The 14,162-nt window shown below is 55.4% G+C and overlaps 2 protein-coding genes across 2 annotated transcripts in view; both read right to left on the bottom strand.

The window, feature by feature from the left end:
* Positions 1-3,361: 3,361 nt before the first annotated feature.
* Positions 3,362-4,134, bottom strand: LOC139599442 (veswaprin-c-like). Its single transcript, XM_071446721.1, has 3 exons — positions 3,996-4,134; positions 3,681-3,842; positions 3,362-3,528 (listed from the first exon to the last, which is right to left on the bottom strand). Exons 1-3 carry the CDS (start codon positions 4,108-4,110, stop codon positions 3,524-3,526), a joined length of 282 nt encoding a protein of 93 aa, XP_071302822.1. The 5' UTR covers positions 4,111-4,134; the 3' UTR covers positions 3,362-3,523.
* A 5,153-nt stretch (positions 4,135-9,287) lies between these two features.
* Positions 9,288-14,162, bottom strand: part of MATN4 (matrilin 4) — a 17,113-nt gene continuing 12,238 nt past the window's right edge. The window contains exons 5-12 of the mRNA XM_071446547.1: positions 13,743-13,865; positions 12,915-13,037; positions 12,698-12,820; positions 12,440-12,562; positions 11,585-11,998; positions 11,127-11,279; positions 10,242-10,346; positions 9,288-10,092 (exon numbers count right to left, since the gene is read on the bottom strand). Of these exons, the coding sequence (XP_071302648.1) occupies positions 10,034-10,092; positions 10,242-10,346; positions 11,127-11,279; positions 11,585-11,998; positions 12,440-12,562; positions 12,698-12,820; positions 12,915-13,037; positions 13,743-13,865 (1,223 nt within the window). The 3' untranslated portion in view covers positions 9,288-10,033. The remainder of the gene's footprint in view (positions 10,093-10,241; positions 10,347-11,126; positions 11,280-11,584; positions 11,999-12,439; positions 12,563-12,697; positions 12,821-12,914; positions 13,038-13,742; positions 13,866-14,162) is intronic.

The raw sequence follows: 14,162 nt of genomic DNA, 5'->3' as shown, positions 1-14,162 counted from the left end.
CCCTCCTGGAATACTGCTGCTCCTCAGCAGGAATGATGAAGGCTGTGCACAGCTCCTGACCATGGGCAGAGCTGCTGCTGAGTGGATCTGCTCTGCCCAGGGTATTTTTTCCTCTGGAACTAATGTGATTGCTGAGATCCTGCTGGCACTACAGATTCCCACTCCTAGGCCAGGCCAGCTAAATAACCCTCCCCTTTCAAAGGCTGTCAAAGCTGTAGTAATTCTTATTAGGCTGGTTTGAATCATCTCCTGAAAAGGTCTCACATCACCACTGAGCACCAAACTGTTCTGTATTCAGACCCCAACCACCCAGTCTTCTGAGCCAGACCATAACATATGCAGGGGGAGGCTCCAAGGAAATATTAAAGATGTTCTGCAGTGCTGTGGGTGAAACTTGACTTCTCCACCCTCTGTGCTGTGCACATTTCAGAGTGGAACAAAGGACTTTGTGTGGAGCAAGGATGCTCTGTGGTGCTGATGGATCCCTGGGGAGACACCCTGGATTCCATCCCCTGGGATGCTGGGCAGTGTTGGATGTTTCCTTTGGGAATTGGCCAAAAGTGACTGGCCTGAAAACCTTTGCTTTGAGGGAGGATGGAGTAAGCCAGAGCAGCAGCCTGCCCTGCAGTGCTGCTGCTGCTGCTGTGATGTGCCATGAATGGACATTTCTGACTCCAAGCTGGGCCCTTGAGTACAGCCTTTGTCCACATTCCCAGCACCAGACCTGGTGGGCCTGTCCCAGGAGAATTAGTGAGTCCTGAGCCCCCAGGCAGAGAAAATGAACACTTTCCTCTCCAGGCTGCTCTGGCCCTGGGCAAACAGGTGATGTGGGAGGAATCTCTCTGACTCAACACTCACTGCTTTTCCCATGGTCCTGCTGGCACCTACCTAGGACAAAGAGGGAAATTTCCTTCCTCCCCAGAGAGCTGAATCAAAGGATTTCAGCCAATGCACGCTGCCAGGAGCTTGCCACAATCAGTGATCCTGACCTGTGTGTGTTCTGGTGCACTGCCCAGCCCCTCCCAGGTGGGTGCTGCTGCATGGAGGGGGTAGAGGTGAGTCTGATCCAGTGCTGGAAGCTCCCCAGCAGAGCTGGTGAATGCTGGAAATGCTGTGCCCAGGAGGCAGGGACCTGTGCCTGGGAAGAGAAAGGCAGAGGATTTGTTGACACAGCTGCAGGTGGAGGCACAGTTGGTGCATTGCCCCTGGGATTTCTGACTTGCAGGGCTCCAAAACAAAAAGCAGAAGGACTGAGACAGACTTGATGTCCCCAGAGCATCCTTTGGTCCAAAGCAACTCCTCCTGTCTTTCTGGGCCAGCAGCTGGGTGACAGTGGTGACATGAGCTGTCTCAGAGCAGGTAGAGGCTCCTCTCACAGGGAGATCAGGAGGCCTCAGGCAGCAGGTTTTGGGAGGGTGAACCCTCCCTGCCACTTCCTTGTGTCTGCAGAGGAGCTGCTGCCCTGAGCACGGCATCCATGAGGTTATGCAGGGCCAGCTGAGAGGCACCCCACGCCTGGAGCTCTGTGCTTAATCAAACCAATTAGCAATCTAATCTTGTTAACAAACCAAGATAATTGCAGCATTATCAAATTAGCCAGCTGTATGGAAATGCCTGCTTAATAGCTGATAATAGCTGGTGCTGGTGGAAGAGGAGGAGGAGGGCTGTGATCTGCGACTAATGGCCGCGGGAGGTGCACTCAGGCTCTGCCCCGGCTGCCCCAGCCCCGTGCGGGATGCGAGGATGGCTGCGGGATGCAGGGAATGGCTGCGGGATGCAGGGAATGGATGCGGGATGCAGGGAATGGCTGCGGGATGCCGGGGATGGCTGCGGGATGCCGGGGATGGCTGCGGGATGCAGGGGATGGCTGCGGGATGCAGGGAATGGCTGCGGGATGCAGGGAATGGATGCGGGATGCGAGGATGGATGCGGGATGCGAGGATGGGTGCGGGATGCGAGGATGGATGCCGGAGCGCTGGGGCTCAGCCTCTCCCAGCTCACGGTTTGTGTGGCACAGCTCCCCCTTTCCAGAAGGCTGGGCTGCTGTCAGTGGGAGTTTTCCCCTGCAAGGACCCTGCCCTGGGCAGAAGCAATGTCTCATTTCACACTGAGTTTGGCTGATGAGCTCCCAGTTCATGTTTTGCCTGTCCCTGCCGGATCACCGGGCGCTCTCAGCCTCCCCAGCGCCGCATGAGCTCTCCGGTTCTCTCTGCCCTCCCGTGGCCAGGCTAAGCAGAGAGTTGGGGGTTTTTTCATCATAGGACTTCTTCCTTCCGTCCAAGTAACTTGTGAATCTTGCCTTCTTCTAGCTGCTTCACAGAGGTCACCTACACAGCTGTGACCATATAAGGACCCGCTCCAGCAGATGCTCTGCCCAGTCTCGGCCAGGAAGCTCCCAGCATCTCCCATGGACCGTGCAAGGTGTCAATGCCACAGCCAGAGCCTTCACCCTGCTGTGTTTGTGGGTAGTTTAAGGTCTGGCCAGCTGGTGCTGCTCTCCAGATTGCTTTGCTCCTGCCTGGCCGTGGGGATCATTAGCCCAGCTCTCACACAGCAGCAGCAGCTCCTCTCTGCTCCCTCGGTGTGTGCACACAGACCAAGCTCCTCCTCCAGTCTGGTGCAGAATGGGACATTCTCAGCCAGCCTGGCACCAGCAGGGGCTGGGCAGGTCTGGCAGGCCCCCTTTGGGCATTAGGCTGGGTGATGCTCTGCCCTGCAGTGGGTGGTGGCAGTGCCTGGTTCTGCCATGCACAGAGGCCAGCAGGTGCCTCAGGCTGTGCACACTCTCTTCTGCTGATGTTTCTTGGCAGTTCCCGAAGTTTTGTCCCCAGCATTCAGCTGTACAAAAATTACAGGAACCCCTTGGAGCTGTGGCTTTATTGCCCTGTCTTGAGGCTTTCCCAGGCAAGATTCTTCAGCTGGATTTTCCCCACCAGCCCAGGCTCAGCACTACTTGGGGTTTGGGTCTGTGTAACCCCCCCTGCGCTCTCAGGGTGAGCCCCAAGTAGGGTATCCATAGGGAGCCTCTGCCTTCTGTGTCCCCCTGGGCAGGCAGGGTCAGTGCCCTCCCACAGCCCTGTGCAGCCCTGGCACTGCTCTCCAGGGTCCCTTGCAGCCTTCCTAAAGCAGCCTGGCATGTTTTGTTCCAGTCCCTTCCCATTGCTCTCTCCTCCTGGAGGCTGTGTGCCTCTGGATGGGTTTTCTCCCCCAAGCCAGCCCCTAACCACACTGCAAGTGTGAAGCCAGGCTGTTTTCATCCTCTTTCCCCAGAAGAAGAAATTCTGGGGTGAAAGCAGCAGTGGGACTGTGTGCCAGGGTGGAGAGAGGAGGTGAGGAAAGGAGTCACACATCACAAACACCCTTGAGAAAAGCCTCTTTTATTTGTGGAAAGAGCCGTGGGGAGCAGAGGAAGAGGGGAAGGGGCGGCACAGAGCACAGTGCAGCAGCTGTCACAGGGCGCTATTGGAGCTGAGCTGCGGTGGCAATGCTGAGATGACCCGCAGTCCATCCTGGAAGCCGGAGCTCACACTGAGAACGGTAGAGAAAGGAAGATGTGGGCGTTCACCCCAGCCCACGTTTGTCCACCAGGGGCCTGCCGGGAGGCTCTGGCAGCTGGGCACAGCCCCCGAGCATCACACCCCGCTCTGCACCGGGAGCAGCCGGGGCTCCGGAGCTCCTACCGTAGGAGACGGGGATGGAGGGTGGCTTGGAGAGGCATTTCCTCCCGCAGAAGGTGCGGCAGCACTTCTTGCCGCGGGGGCAGTGCCGGTCCAGGAAGCACTGGTTGGGCGGGTTGTGCAGGGCGCAGATGATGCGCACCGGGGGACAGGACCAGGCGCTGCCTGCAGGAGACGGGACCGGTTGGCTCCGGGGCAGCACTGGGGAGATGCTGCCCGGCAAACACCCCTCTCCCCTCCCATAGGATCCATGTGAACACGGCTCCTTCGCAGCCCCTGAGCTTTTCCTCCCCTGCCTCATCCTCGGACATCTCCTACCTGTCGGCAGCTCTGCCCAGAGGATGAGCATCCCCACCAGGAGCAGGGCGGCCACCGCCTTCATGCTGCCGTGTCCCCGAGGCGTGCGAGCGTGGGCGGTGCGGGACACCAACATTTAAACCCTTGGGCAGGTCGGGGGTGGGGAGCGGGCCGGTGTTGGTGCCTCTTTCCTCTGCCTGTTGCGTTGTGTTTTCCAGAAAAGCCTCTTGCGCAAGGTTCAGATGTGATTGTTTGATTGCTCAAAAAGCGGCTCTTGTATTGCACAACTCGCACCTAGGGCAGAGGGACAAGCCAAGGGACATGTGCCAGGGCATTGTCCACCCTAACAGGCAGTGGAGCTGCTTTCTCCTGGGCAGGTGTCTTCTCCAGGTATCCTTTTTCAGGAGAAACCCTTGTGGTGCCTGTGTTCTCCTCTGGGGTTCTGTTCAATGGGTTTCCCTCTGTACTTTGCTTGCAAACCAAACCTTACAGCATGATCCAAATCAGCATGAGGCTGCCTGTGCCTTCCCAGGGATGATCCTTCAAGATTTTTCTCAGAGGTACCTTGTCCCAGCCCCAAATCCTCCTTACTCCTGCCCCACTGGGAGTTTGTGTAGGGAAAGCAGCTTTGGCTCAGCCCAAGGTGAGTCTTTCCCAAGCTCTGGGGGGGGTCACCTGAACCCCAGTATCTTCTCTGGTGCCTTCTGCCATATAGGAAGCAGGCTGGTGCTGGAAGAAGGTGGCTGATCCCCCTGGGGTAGGATAACCCACTCCTCACAGACCTGTCATCAGCCATGATGCAGCACAAGGACAGCTTGATGGAGCCCTGACTCTTGATGGCTGTGAGGATTAGGGGCTGTATTCCTCGTTTGGATGGCAAAGGTCCCACCACCCATTCCTCCCTCCCAAGGAAATTGTAACCCTGCCCTGGCCTCCAGGTAAATCTGTTTTCTTTAGGTGCCCTTGGGCAATGGGAAGTTACTCCATTTCCCACCAATTGGTCAATGTCCCACTCAGCTTGTGTAAGGGGTTCCTCAAATATTTCTGTGGGACTTCTGTGGCTGGCAGGAGCCCAAGCTGTCCTGGAGACAGGCTCTGGGAATGCCTGGGTAGGGAAAGGCTCCCACAGCCAACCTCCCCCAGCCCTGCAGAGGGCAGCCGTGATCTCACAACCCGGCAGGGACAAAGAGCAGCAAAAGCTCAGTATCGCCTCTACTGCTCTGGGCAAAAGCCCTTTATCACCTCTACTGCTCTGTGCAGCCCCTGAGCCCCCCAGAACTGCACTGATCCAGCCCCTGGAGCTGCCACTTCCCATCCAGGGCATGGTGGGTGTCTCACTGTGCCCTTTCCTGCTCAGACTTCCATTCCCAAGTCACAACAGGCCCCGTTAACTTGGCCTGACCTAACCTGGTATCTGTTAATTACTGTCCAATTTCCCTGTTGACTCTGTGGCTGCAGTTAGCTCTTTGTGAAGTCATTTATTAAATAACGTGCAGATGATATAGCCAACCCAAAAAGATTTTCTGGCCTGTGCACCAGCAATGTAGCACTTTTGATGAGAAATACAAGCACTGGAATAATTTTTAAACAATCCATTGCCATTCAGCTGCTGTTGGGGCTGAAGAGGGCATGGCTGTGCTCACAGCTGGTGCCAAATCTGGCTGAGGTCATGTTTGGACCTCTGCCTCCAAGACAGGAGAAAATATCAAGGACCAAGGCTTGGATTAAGCTGCAGAGAAGATGGAAAGGACAAGGGAGGGAAACGAATTCACCTGAAGAACATTCTATAGTGCTTTATTCACAGCAGGGGGGAAGTGTGAACTCTTTTTGTTACAAACTCACAGGAAATAACCAGGACCCAGCATTTCTGAGCACAGGATTGCCTGCAGTCCTCATGTTGCATTCTGTTACCTGTGCAGCACCCATTGCCCCAGCACCCTCAGAGCAGTCCCCATCCCACATGGCTCATGCTCTTCTCCATGAAATGTCCCTCCTTCCAAAGCTGCAAGGCCCCAGTTGTGCAGTGCTTGAGGGTGTTGTGGCAGATGCTTTCTCCCAGCCAGAGCAGGGCTCTGCAGTCTGTATTCCCTGGGGAGGGAAAGGAGGGACATCAGGAGCCCCTGATCCCCCAGCCTTACCCTGGGGGACAAGCACCCCAGGAACAGCTTGTGCCCCACCAGGTGATGCAAAGCTTTCAGCCTGATGATGAGCTCCATCCATCCATGCAAAGCTTTTAGCCTGATGATGAGCTCCATCCATCCCATCCATCCATCCATCCATCCATCCATCCATCCATCCATCCATCCATCCATCCATCCATCCATCCATCCCATCCCATCCCATCCCATCCCATCCCATCCCATCCATCCCTGCCCGGCCCTGCGAGCTCCCCTCAGCCCCGGGCTGGCTCGGGGTGGCCGCAGCTCAGCCTCCGCCTCCGCCTCCCGCTCCCAAGCGCTGGTGTCTGGTGCCACCTGGTGAGGAATCTCTGTATAGATGGGCCACGCAGGCTCGGCACTGCTACCACATGGGATCCCACGAGAAACGCCCCTTTTTGTACATGTATAGGGAGCTCCCTCTACATATACAAAGTGTGTACAGACCTTTAAGTGGGACCTGCTCTGTGCAGCACTCCCAGACACTTCCAGCGCAGGAAACCTAGAGCAAACCGTTAACTTTATAATAATTTCCTGTGTAGTATCAACGCAAACAAAAAGAACGGGATGTGAAAAAATGAGATTTTTTTTTTTGTCCTAGAAGAGTCACAGAGAACACATGTAACACATGTATTTGTATTGTAATAATCTATATAAAAACAACAAACTATAAAACGTATTTACATAAGAACCTATATAACGGTTATGTATGGAAAGATATATAATTGTATTATATATATTCTATATATATAAATATTATAATATACATAAATATATAATATATATTTACAAAAGAGAACGACACTCTCTAAAACATATATACAGAAGACTAATGAAGAGCACTCTGTACATATCCAGAAGGATGGCATCCCCGCCTGGCATCTCCAGCAGTCCTGGAAGAAAAGCAAGCGACAGGGTCACCCCAGTGGGGCACACAGGGCTGTTTCCTGTGGTCCCAGGCTAAGACATGCTGCCAGAGCAGCATTCTGCTGCCAGCAGGAGCTTGGCTGGGGCTGAGGTCAGGGACCCACATCATGGCCCAAAGCAAGCACAGGGCAGGCTGGGGTGGTGCTTGTGCCTCCAGAACCCAGGGAGCCCCCCTGGGCACCGTGTCCCTGAGCAGGACCACCCAGCCCAGCCCAGCCTGGCAGCAGGGGACCCACCCTGCCTGTGGACAGGGCATGGCCAGTGCCTGCCTGTGCTGCTGCTGCGCTCCATCTTCATCCCAAGACTATGTATGTACTTCTCCTCACCTTTCTCATCTTCTTCCATGTCTTCAACATAATCCTCCATTTCCACCTCCATCTCTTCCTCCATCTCCTCCTCCATTTCCACCTCCATCTCTTCTTCCATCTCCTCCTCCACATCCACCTCCATTTCTTCATCTCCATTCTCTTCAACATCTATAGCCATACTCTCTTCTCTATCAACTTTCATATCGATTTCCATCTCCTCCTCAGTGTCAGTGACAGCCTGCATAGGGAGCAGAACCTCAGAGTGGGGTCCCTGTCCCACAGCATCCCCACAGAGCTCCAGCCCAGCCAGGCAGTTCGGGAGTTTCCACCTCCATGGAATGGCACTGTACCTTCATTGGGACAAAAATTGGCATCCTGCAGGGATGGGTGGCAAGATCCAGGCTGCAGAGACCGTCCAGGACCGTAGACAGAGCAAACAGGACTGAACTGCACTCAAGCAGGGTGACAGTGGATGCAGGGGAGCGAGTGACGTTATAGGGCGGGTCAGCACCAGGACCAGTCAGCTCAAAGTTCAGCTAGCTGGTATGATTTCCCTTTCTCCTGCACTTCCTGCAGGAGATGCCTACAGGAAATTCAGGAATTCACTTACCTTACTGAGGGAGTGAATGTGAACCCTCCTGATTGCTTTGCCTTGGAATGGACCCTGAAGATCATCGTATTCCAACCTGAGCTACCTCCCACCAGAGCAGACAGAGTCCTGTCCCCCTGGCCATGGATGTCCCCAGGGATGGAGCATGCACAGCTTCTGTGCACGGCCTGGACCTGTGACTTCCCACCCTCAGAGTAAAAACAACCACAAACTTCCCACCCTCAGAGGGGTGGGAAGTCTGTTTTCCTCAGAGGAAAAACAACCACAAACTTCCCACCCTCAGAGTAAAAAAAACCACAAACTTCCGACCCTCAGTGTAAAAAAAATCATAAACTACCAACCCTCAGTGTAAAAAAACCCATAAACTTCCAACCCTCAGTGTAAAAAAAATCATAAACTACCAACCCTCAGTGTAAAAAAACCCATAAACTACCAACCCTCAGTGTAAAAAAACCCATAAACTTCATTTTAACCCAAAACAACCTGCTGCAGTTGAAAGCCATCCCCCCTTCCCCCATTCCCCCCCCTCCCACCACAGACCCTGTTGAACACTCTGTCCCCATCTTTCCTATGGGACCCTTCAAGCCCTTCATGGATGCAGTGTGGCCCCTCCATGGCACTCCAGGCTGAGCATCCCCAACTCCTTCAGCCTTTCCTCACAGCAGAGGGGCTCCAGCCCTTGCAGCACCCCCATGGTCTCCTCTGCACTCACTCTAAGAGCTCCAGGTCCTTCCTGTGCTCAGGACCCCAGAGCTGGAGGCAGGGATGGATCCTGGGGGGGCTGCAGCTTCATGGGGAGCAGAGGGGAATTTTGTGTTATCCCCTGAAAGGAACTAAATGCACTAATGAGGATAAAATCAAGAGAATGGATTCAAGAGTCCTGCTGTCAGGGGTGGTTCTTTGTGCAGGGATCCATCAGGAGCAGATCCTGGGTGTCCCTTTGCCTCAGCACCAACCCCAAAGCAGCTCAATGGGCACCTTGGCCAGGCTGTGGCTCCATGCCCAGCTCAGCTCTCAGCTCCCTGTGCTCCTACAAGCAGAGGCTCCAGAGCAAGCCCTGCCCATGGGGACACAGTGTCCATGCCACACTGGCTCCCTCCAGCTGGGGCTGAGCCTGCAGCACCCTGGGGTGCCACAGAACAAAGATTTCCCCAAAGGATTTCTGGATCCTGGGGACAGCAGCTGCTGCAAAAGCCAGATTCCACTTCTGACAGAGAAGTTTCTCTGCAAAAGCCAAAATCCACTTCTGACAGAGAACTTCCTCTGTCATCCTGCAGCCCAGCTGAAAGGAGAGGGACATCTCATACAAATCTTCAGGGTGTTTATTGTCAAGATAGAAATTCCTTTATATAAAACAAGAGTTCAAAAATAGCACTACCCTGCTCTCAGAATTAAATATACATATATATATATATACACACACACACACATAGATACTGATAGAAAGAATAATTACCATTTTGCTATGTGATTACAAAACCAAACAAGATTAATACCAATTTCCAAACTATTCTGCCAAACAGGGGCAAGGGGATCTAAGAATTCCTGCCATCTATCTTCCCATGAGATCCCTCCTGGGCACCACGCTGGGAGCCAGCTGGGCATCAGGCATCCCCTGTGCTGCCTGCACCACCCAGCTGTCCTTGCCCCACCACCTGGCAGCAGAGACAACAGAAGCTCTCAGGGTGACACCACTGCAGGTTTTTTCTCCTGCAAAGCAGTCTGCCAGGGTCCAGGGGGACTGTGCCATCCCAGTCACTCTGGGGGACACCAGGTGTCATGTCTGTCCAATGACCAGCCTGCCCACAGAGCTGCTCCCCCTCATCCCAGACCTGCCAAGGAACGACAACTGAACCCCTCAGCTTTGTAGCAGGGGCTTTGTTCAAGTTCCTTTTTGTGTGTTTTTGGGATTTTTGGGTTTTTTAAACACAGCCCCCTGGGGATTTTGCAATACAAGAACAAACACTGATGCTTTACAATAACCTAGCAATAACAATGTCATGTAGCTAATGTACATCCATCCTGTGCCCTGCTGAGCACTGCAGCCCTCTGCCAGGATCACTTCTTGTTGGCAATCTGCTTTTCCAGGTCTTCAAGTCTGGCTGTCATCTGAGCAAGTGAACGTGCTAAGGAAACAGCGTGAGCCAGGCAGCCTGCTGAGCAAAGGGCTTAAAATTTCCCCTCTCCCATTTACCCATCCCTCCCTCTCCCACGTGTGCTCTGTCCTCAGCCCCCTGGCAAGCCCAGGCCTCACCCCAAAGGATATTTTTCTCAGTCAGGCTCTGCAGGATGGCCACGGTGTTGGTCTGGAACTGCACCAGCGCCTCGCACTCGCACGGGCTGCGGATCTCCGTCTCCCCTTTGCCCTCCTCTGCCACAGGGGGTTTGGCTGCTGTCACACCACGGCCCCACAGTGCCCATTCTCCCTTGCTCCCAGACAGGTCCCTTGTCCCTGCAGCCACCCACTGGGGCTCAGGGCTCTCCCCACTCTTTTGCCCCCTTCTTTCAGCCTCTCTGCTTCGTGTCAGGCTGCCCTGCTGATCCAGCAAGCTCTCTGCCAGGCATCCCACAGAGCTGTCACACCTGTGGGCACAGTGTGCCAAGGACAGCCAGTGCTGAGCTTCACTTTGCCTTCAAGCTGGGGTGGCAGGGGGCACGTTGGCTCTGTATCTGCAGCCCTGTGGGGGACTCAAGGGCGCTGGGGAGCCCCAGCCTGTCCCAGGGCAGGGAGACCCTCACAGTAACCCAGCAGCAGCAGGAGCACAGGTCTGAACAAGGTGCACAGGTCTGAACAAGGTGCACGGGCCACCTTCAGAGCATCCCCCAAGGCAGGGTGCCACTCCCCAAATTCTGCCCGTGCAATGGTACAGGGGTGGTGGATCACATTAATACTTTTGTATTAACCCCTCCTGCTTTTTAATTAATACCTCCAGTTTCACCTTCTCTTCCAAATCCCTCCCAGAGACCCACATCCACACCCACAACAGCCTGGAGAGATCCTGTGACAGTCTAGGCTCACACCAGCCCAGCTCAGCCTTGGGGTGCTTGACACAGGGTGACAGGCACACAAACCACCCTGCTGGCTCTGTGGGGACAGAAGAGCCTTCCCTGGCTTGGGGTCAAGTCCCCTGGTATGGCCAAGAGCACCCACCTGGGCAGATGTTCAGGGAGAAGTTCTCCACAAGGTGGGTCATGGTGGTGAAGTCTGCAGAATAGGAGAAGTGCTGCTCCACTGGCTCGGAGGCGATCGCTCTCAGCTCTTCTTCCACAGCTTTTCCAACACCCACGGCAAACATGACAATCCCTGTGTGGCAAGGACAGATCCTGAGCACTGTGCTGGCCACCCTGCAGCAGGATTTTCTCTGGGCTTCCCAAATACACAGCAGGAATTTGGGAAGGACAGGCAGGAGTGTGGCAGCGCTGTGGTGGTGGAGGCTGCTGCATGAAGGATGCTGCTCAGAGCACCCTGTGGCCACAACAGAGCACGTCTGCTATGGGATGCAGCTCCCCAAGGCTGGATGCTGCAGCTTTTCACAGAGACAGCACACCAAGGAACCATCCCAGGATGCCCAAAACACTGAAATTTGGGGTTCCCAACCCCTCCTGCACCTGATTCCTTTGCTCTCCTGGCCCATTCGGAGATGTCATCCTGGGAGCGTCCATCTGTGAAGACCAGCCCGATTCTGGGGATGTTGTGGGAGAGAGGCCTGGCACCTTCCAGCTCAGAGAAGCTGTGCTCCACCATGTGCTTGAGGGCCAGGCCTGTCATGGTGCCTTTCTCCATGTACTCCACATCCATCACTGCCTTCTTGATCTCGTCGGCGCTGTGGTACTTGTTGAGGGGGAACTCGGTGCGCACGCGGCTGGAGTACTGCACCAGCCCCACCCGGGTGCCCTGGGGGGACACCTCCAGCAGGTCCACAACACGGTTCACAAACTGCTTCACCAGCTCAAAGTTCTGGGGCCGCACACTCTTGGAACCGTCGATCACCATCACCAGGTCAACGTGCCCAGCTCCACACTCTGCAGGGACAGGGGAAGGTGACAGAGGAGCAGCCTGGCCATGGCCACTGTCACAGTGAAGGGCTGGGGCTGAGCTCTGGGGCGCTATGGGAACACCCTGGAACTGCAGCTGGGAAGGAGAGCAGACTATGCCCAAGGGACTCAGCCCAAAAACCTCCACTGATATCCCAATACCCCATGAAAGTCTTTCCTAGGTTTCTCTTTTCCCAAAGTTTTCCTTAAAGCTGTTGCATCTTCTGGGCCATGTCTCTGAGGACACAAGCATCCATCCCCACAGCAGCCAGGGTGTTCCCCCAGCCACAGCCAGCTCTCCACCCTCTTCCAGACTAGTTTAGAGCCTCAAGTGGCAACAGAGCCCCCCAGCCCAGTTTCAGGTGAGTTCTCTCCAGGAGCACAGAGCACAGATAAGGAGAATGTCAAGGGCTATGTCCCAGTACTCACTGCTGCATGTCTTGCCATCAGCCTGGAGCTGCTGGCCCTCAGGGCACACGCAGTGGTAGGAGCCCTCTGTGCTCACACACTTGAACTCACAGCCGTGATCCACCCCGTTGCAGAGGTCGGTGGCTGGAAGACAAGCCAAGGGCATGGGGTTATCCCCGTTCAGGGCAGTCTGGGAACAGCCCTTCCCTGGAGGCTGGGCAGGACATAAAGGCACGTGCTATAGACACAGCCTGTGCTGTGCAGCACACTGGGACCTACCCCTGCAGGACTTGCCATCGGGCTGGAGCGTGAAGCCGCTGCGGCAGCGGCAGTAGTGCCCGTTGGGGATGCTCACACACTCGTGCTGGCAGCTGTGGTTCCCAAAGCTGCAGTAATCAATCACTGCGGACACAAGGAGAGCAATGACAGAAGGGAAAAGGCAAGAAGAGAATGGGAAGCAAACAAAGAAGGGATAGGGAGGGAGACAGCCACTTACTGGTGCAGCTCCTCTTGTTGTGGCTGAGGTAGTAACCCGGCCGGCAGCTGCAGGAGTAGGAGCCCCGCAGGCTGACACAGTGGTGCTGGCAGCCGTGCCTCCCGTCCGCACAGGCATCGATGGCTGGGGGGCAAAGGACACAAATCACCCTCCTGAGCCAGGCTCCAACAGAACACCCATCACCCTCCTGTCCCAGCCTCCCTGGGACACCCATCACCCTCCTGAGCCAGGCTCCAACAGGACACCCATCACCCTCCTGAGCCAGCCTCCAATGGGACACCCACCACCCTCCTGAGCCAGGCTCCAACAGGACACCCATCACCCTCCTGAGCCAGGCTCCCTGGGACACCCATCACCCTCCTGTCCCAGCCTCCAACAGGACACCCATCACCCTCCTGTCCCAGCCTCCCTGGGGCAGCAGGGCATGACTGCTCCAGGGTTTAGAAGCAGCTCCCAGCACCGTGAAACAAGAAGGAGAAGTCTTGGTGTGGTGGTCAGACCAACTAAGACAGCTTTGCACTAAAATCCAGGGGAAAAGCACTGTGCACTTGGGGTGTGAATCCTCTGGTACTCGCTGCCTAGACCCCCTCAGCTGACAGGCAGCTGGTTGTGCCCACATAAGTCACAAGTGTCCCATCACAGGTGGCCAGGATTTAGCAATGCTGAATGTCTGCAGGCATTACAGACCCAGGAGGCAGTGGGTGCAGTGAACAGAGCACCCAGGCTGCTGCTGGCCTCCTGAATCCTCTGCTGTGTGCCAGCTTCCCTCCATGGGATCCATAACTACAAGCTCCCTATGAAAGTTCAGAAAATAAAAAGGGTTTTTACGGGAACAGGTCTTTCCATCCACATTGAGCCTGTAGCCTGGGTTGCACTCGCAGTAGAAGGAGCCAGGGGTGCTGATGCAGCTGTGCTGGCAGCCGTGCTCCCTCTCCATGCACATGTCCACCCCTGCAAGACAGAACGGGCATCACAGTGGCCCACAGGCACACCAGATACATAGGCACCCTGGCTCTGGCATATGCCCTGTCCCTGCAGCAGAAGCCAGTGTGGCACAGCCCCATGCAGCCCCAGTGCTCAGCCACTGATTTCCAGCACACAGACACAGACACAGTGCCCTGTCCTGGCGCCTCACTGGGGAGGCTGTTTCCCCATCCACCCTGCTTCTGGCGGGGCAGCCACCCCAAACACCGCTCTGCAGGTCTGCCCTGGGTGAGGAGCAGACACCAGAGCCCCCTGGCTACTCAG

This window comes from Agelaius tricolor, unplaced genomic scaffold (genome assembly GCF_023055355.1).
Source record: "Agelaius tricolor isolate 1412-34295 unplaced genomic scaffold, bAgeTri1.0.p SCAF_23, whole genome shotgun sequence".
Taxonomy (NCBI): domain Eukaryota; kingdom Metazoa; phylum Chordata; class Aves; order Passeriformes; family Icteridae; genus Agelaius; species Agelaius tricolor.
The sequence above is the reverse complement of the archived record's forward strand: the minus strand, read 5'-3'. Positions and strand labels throughout refer to the sequence as shown.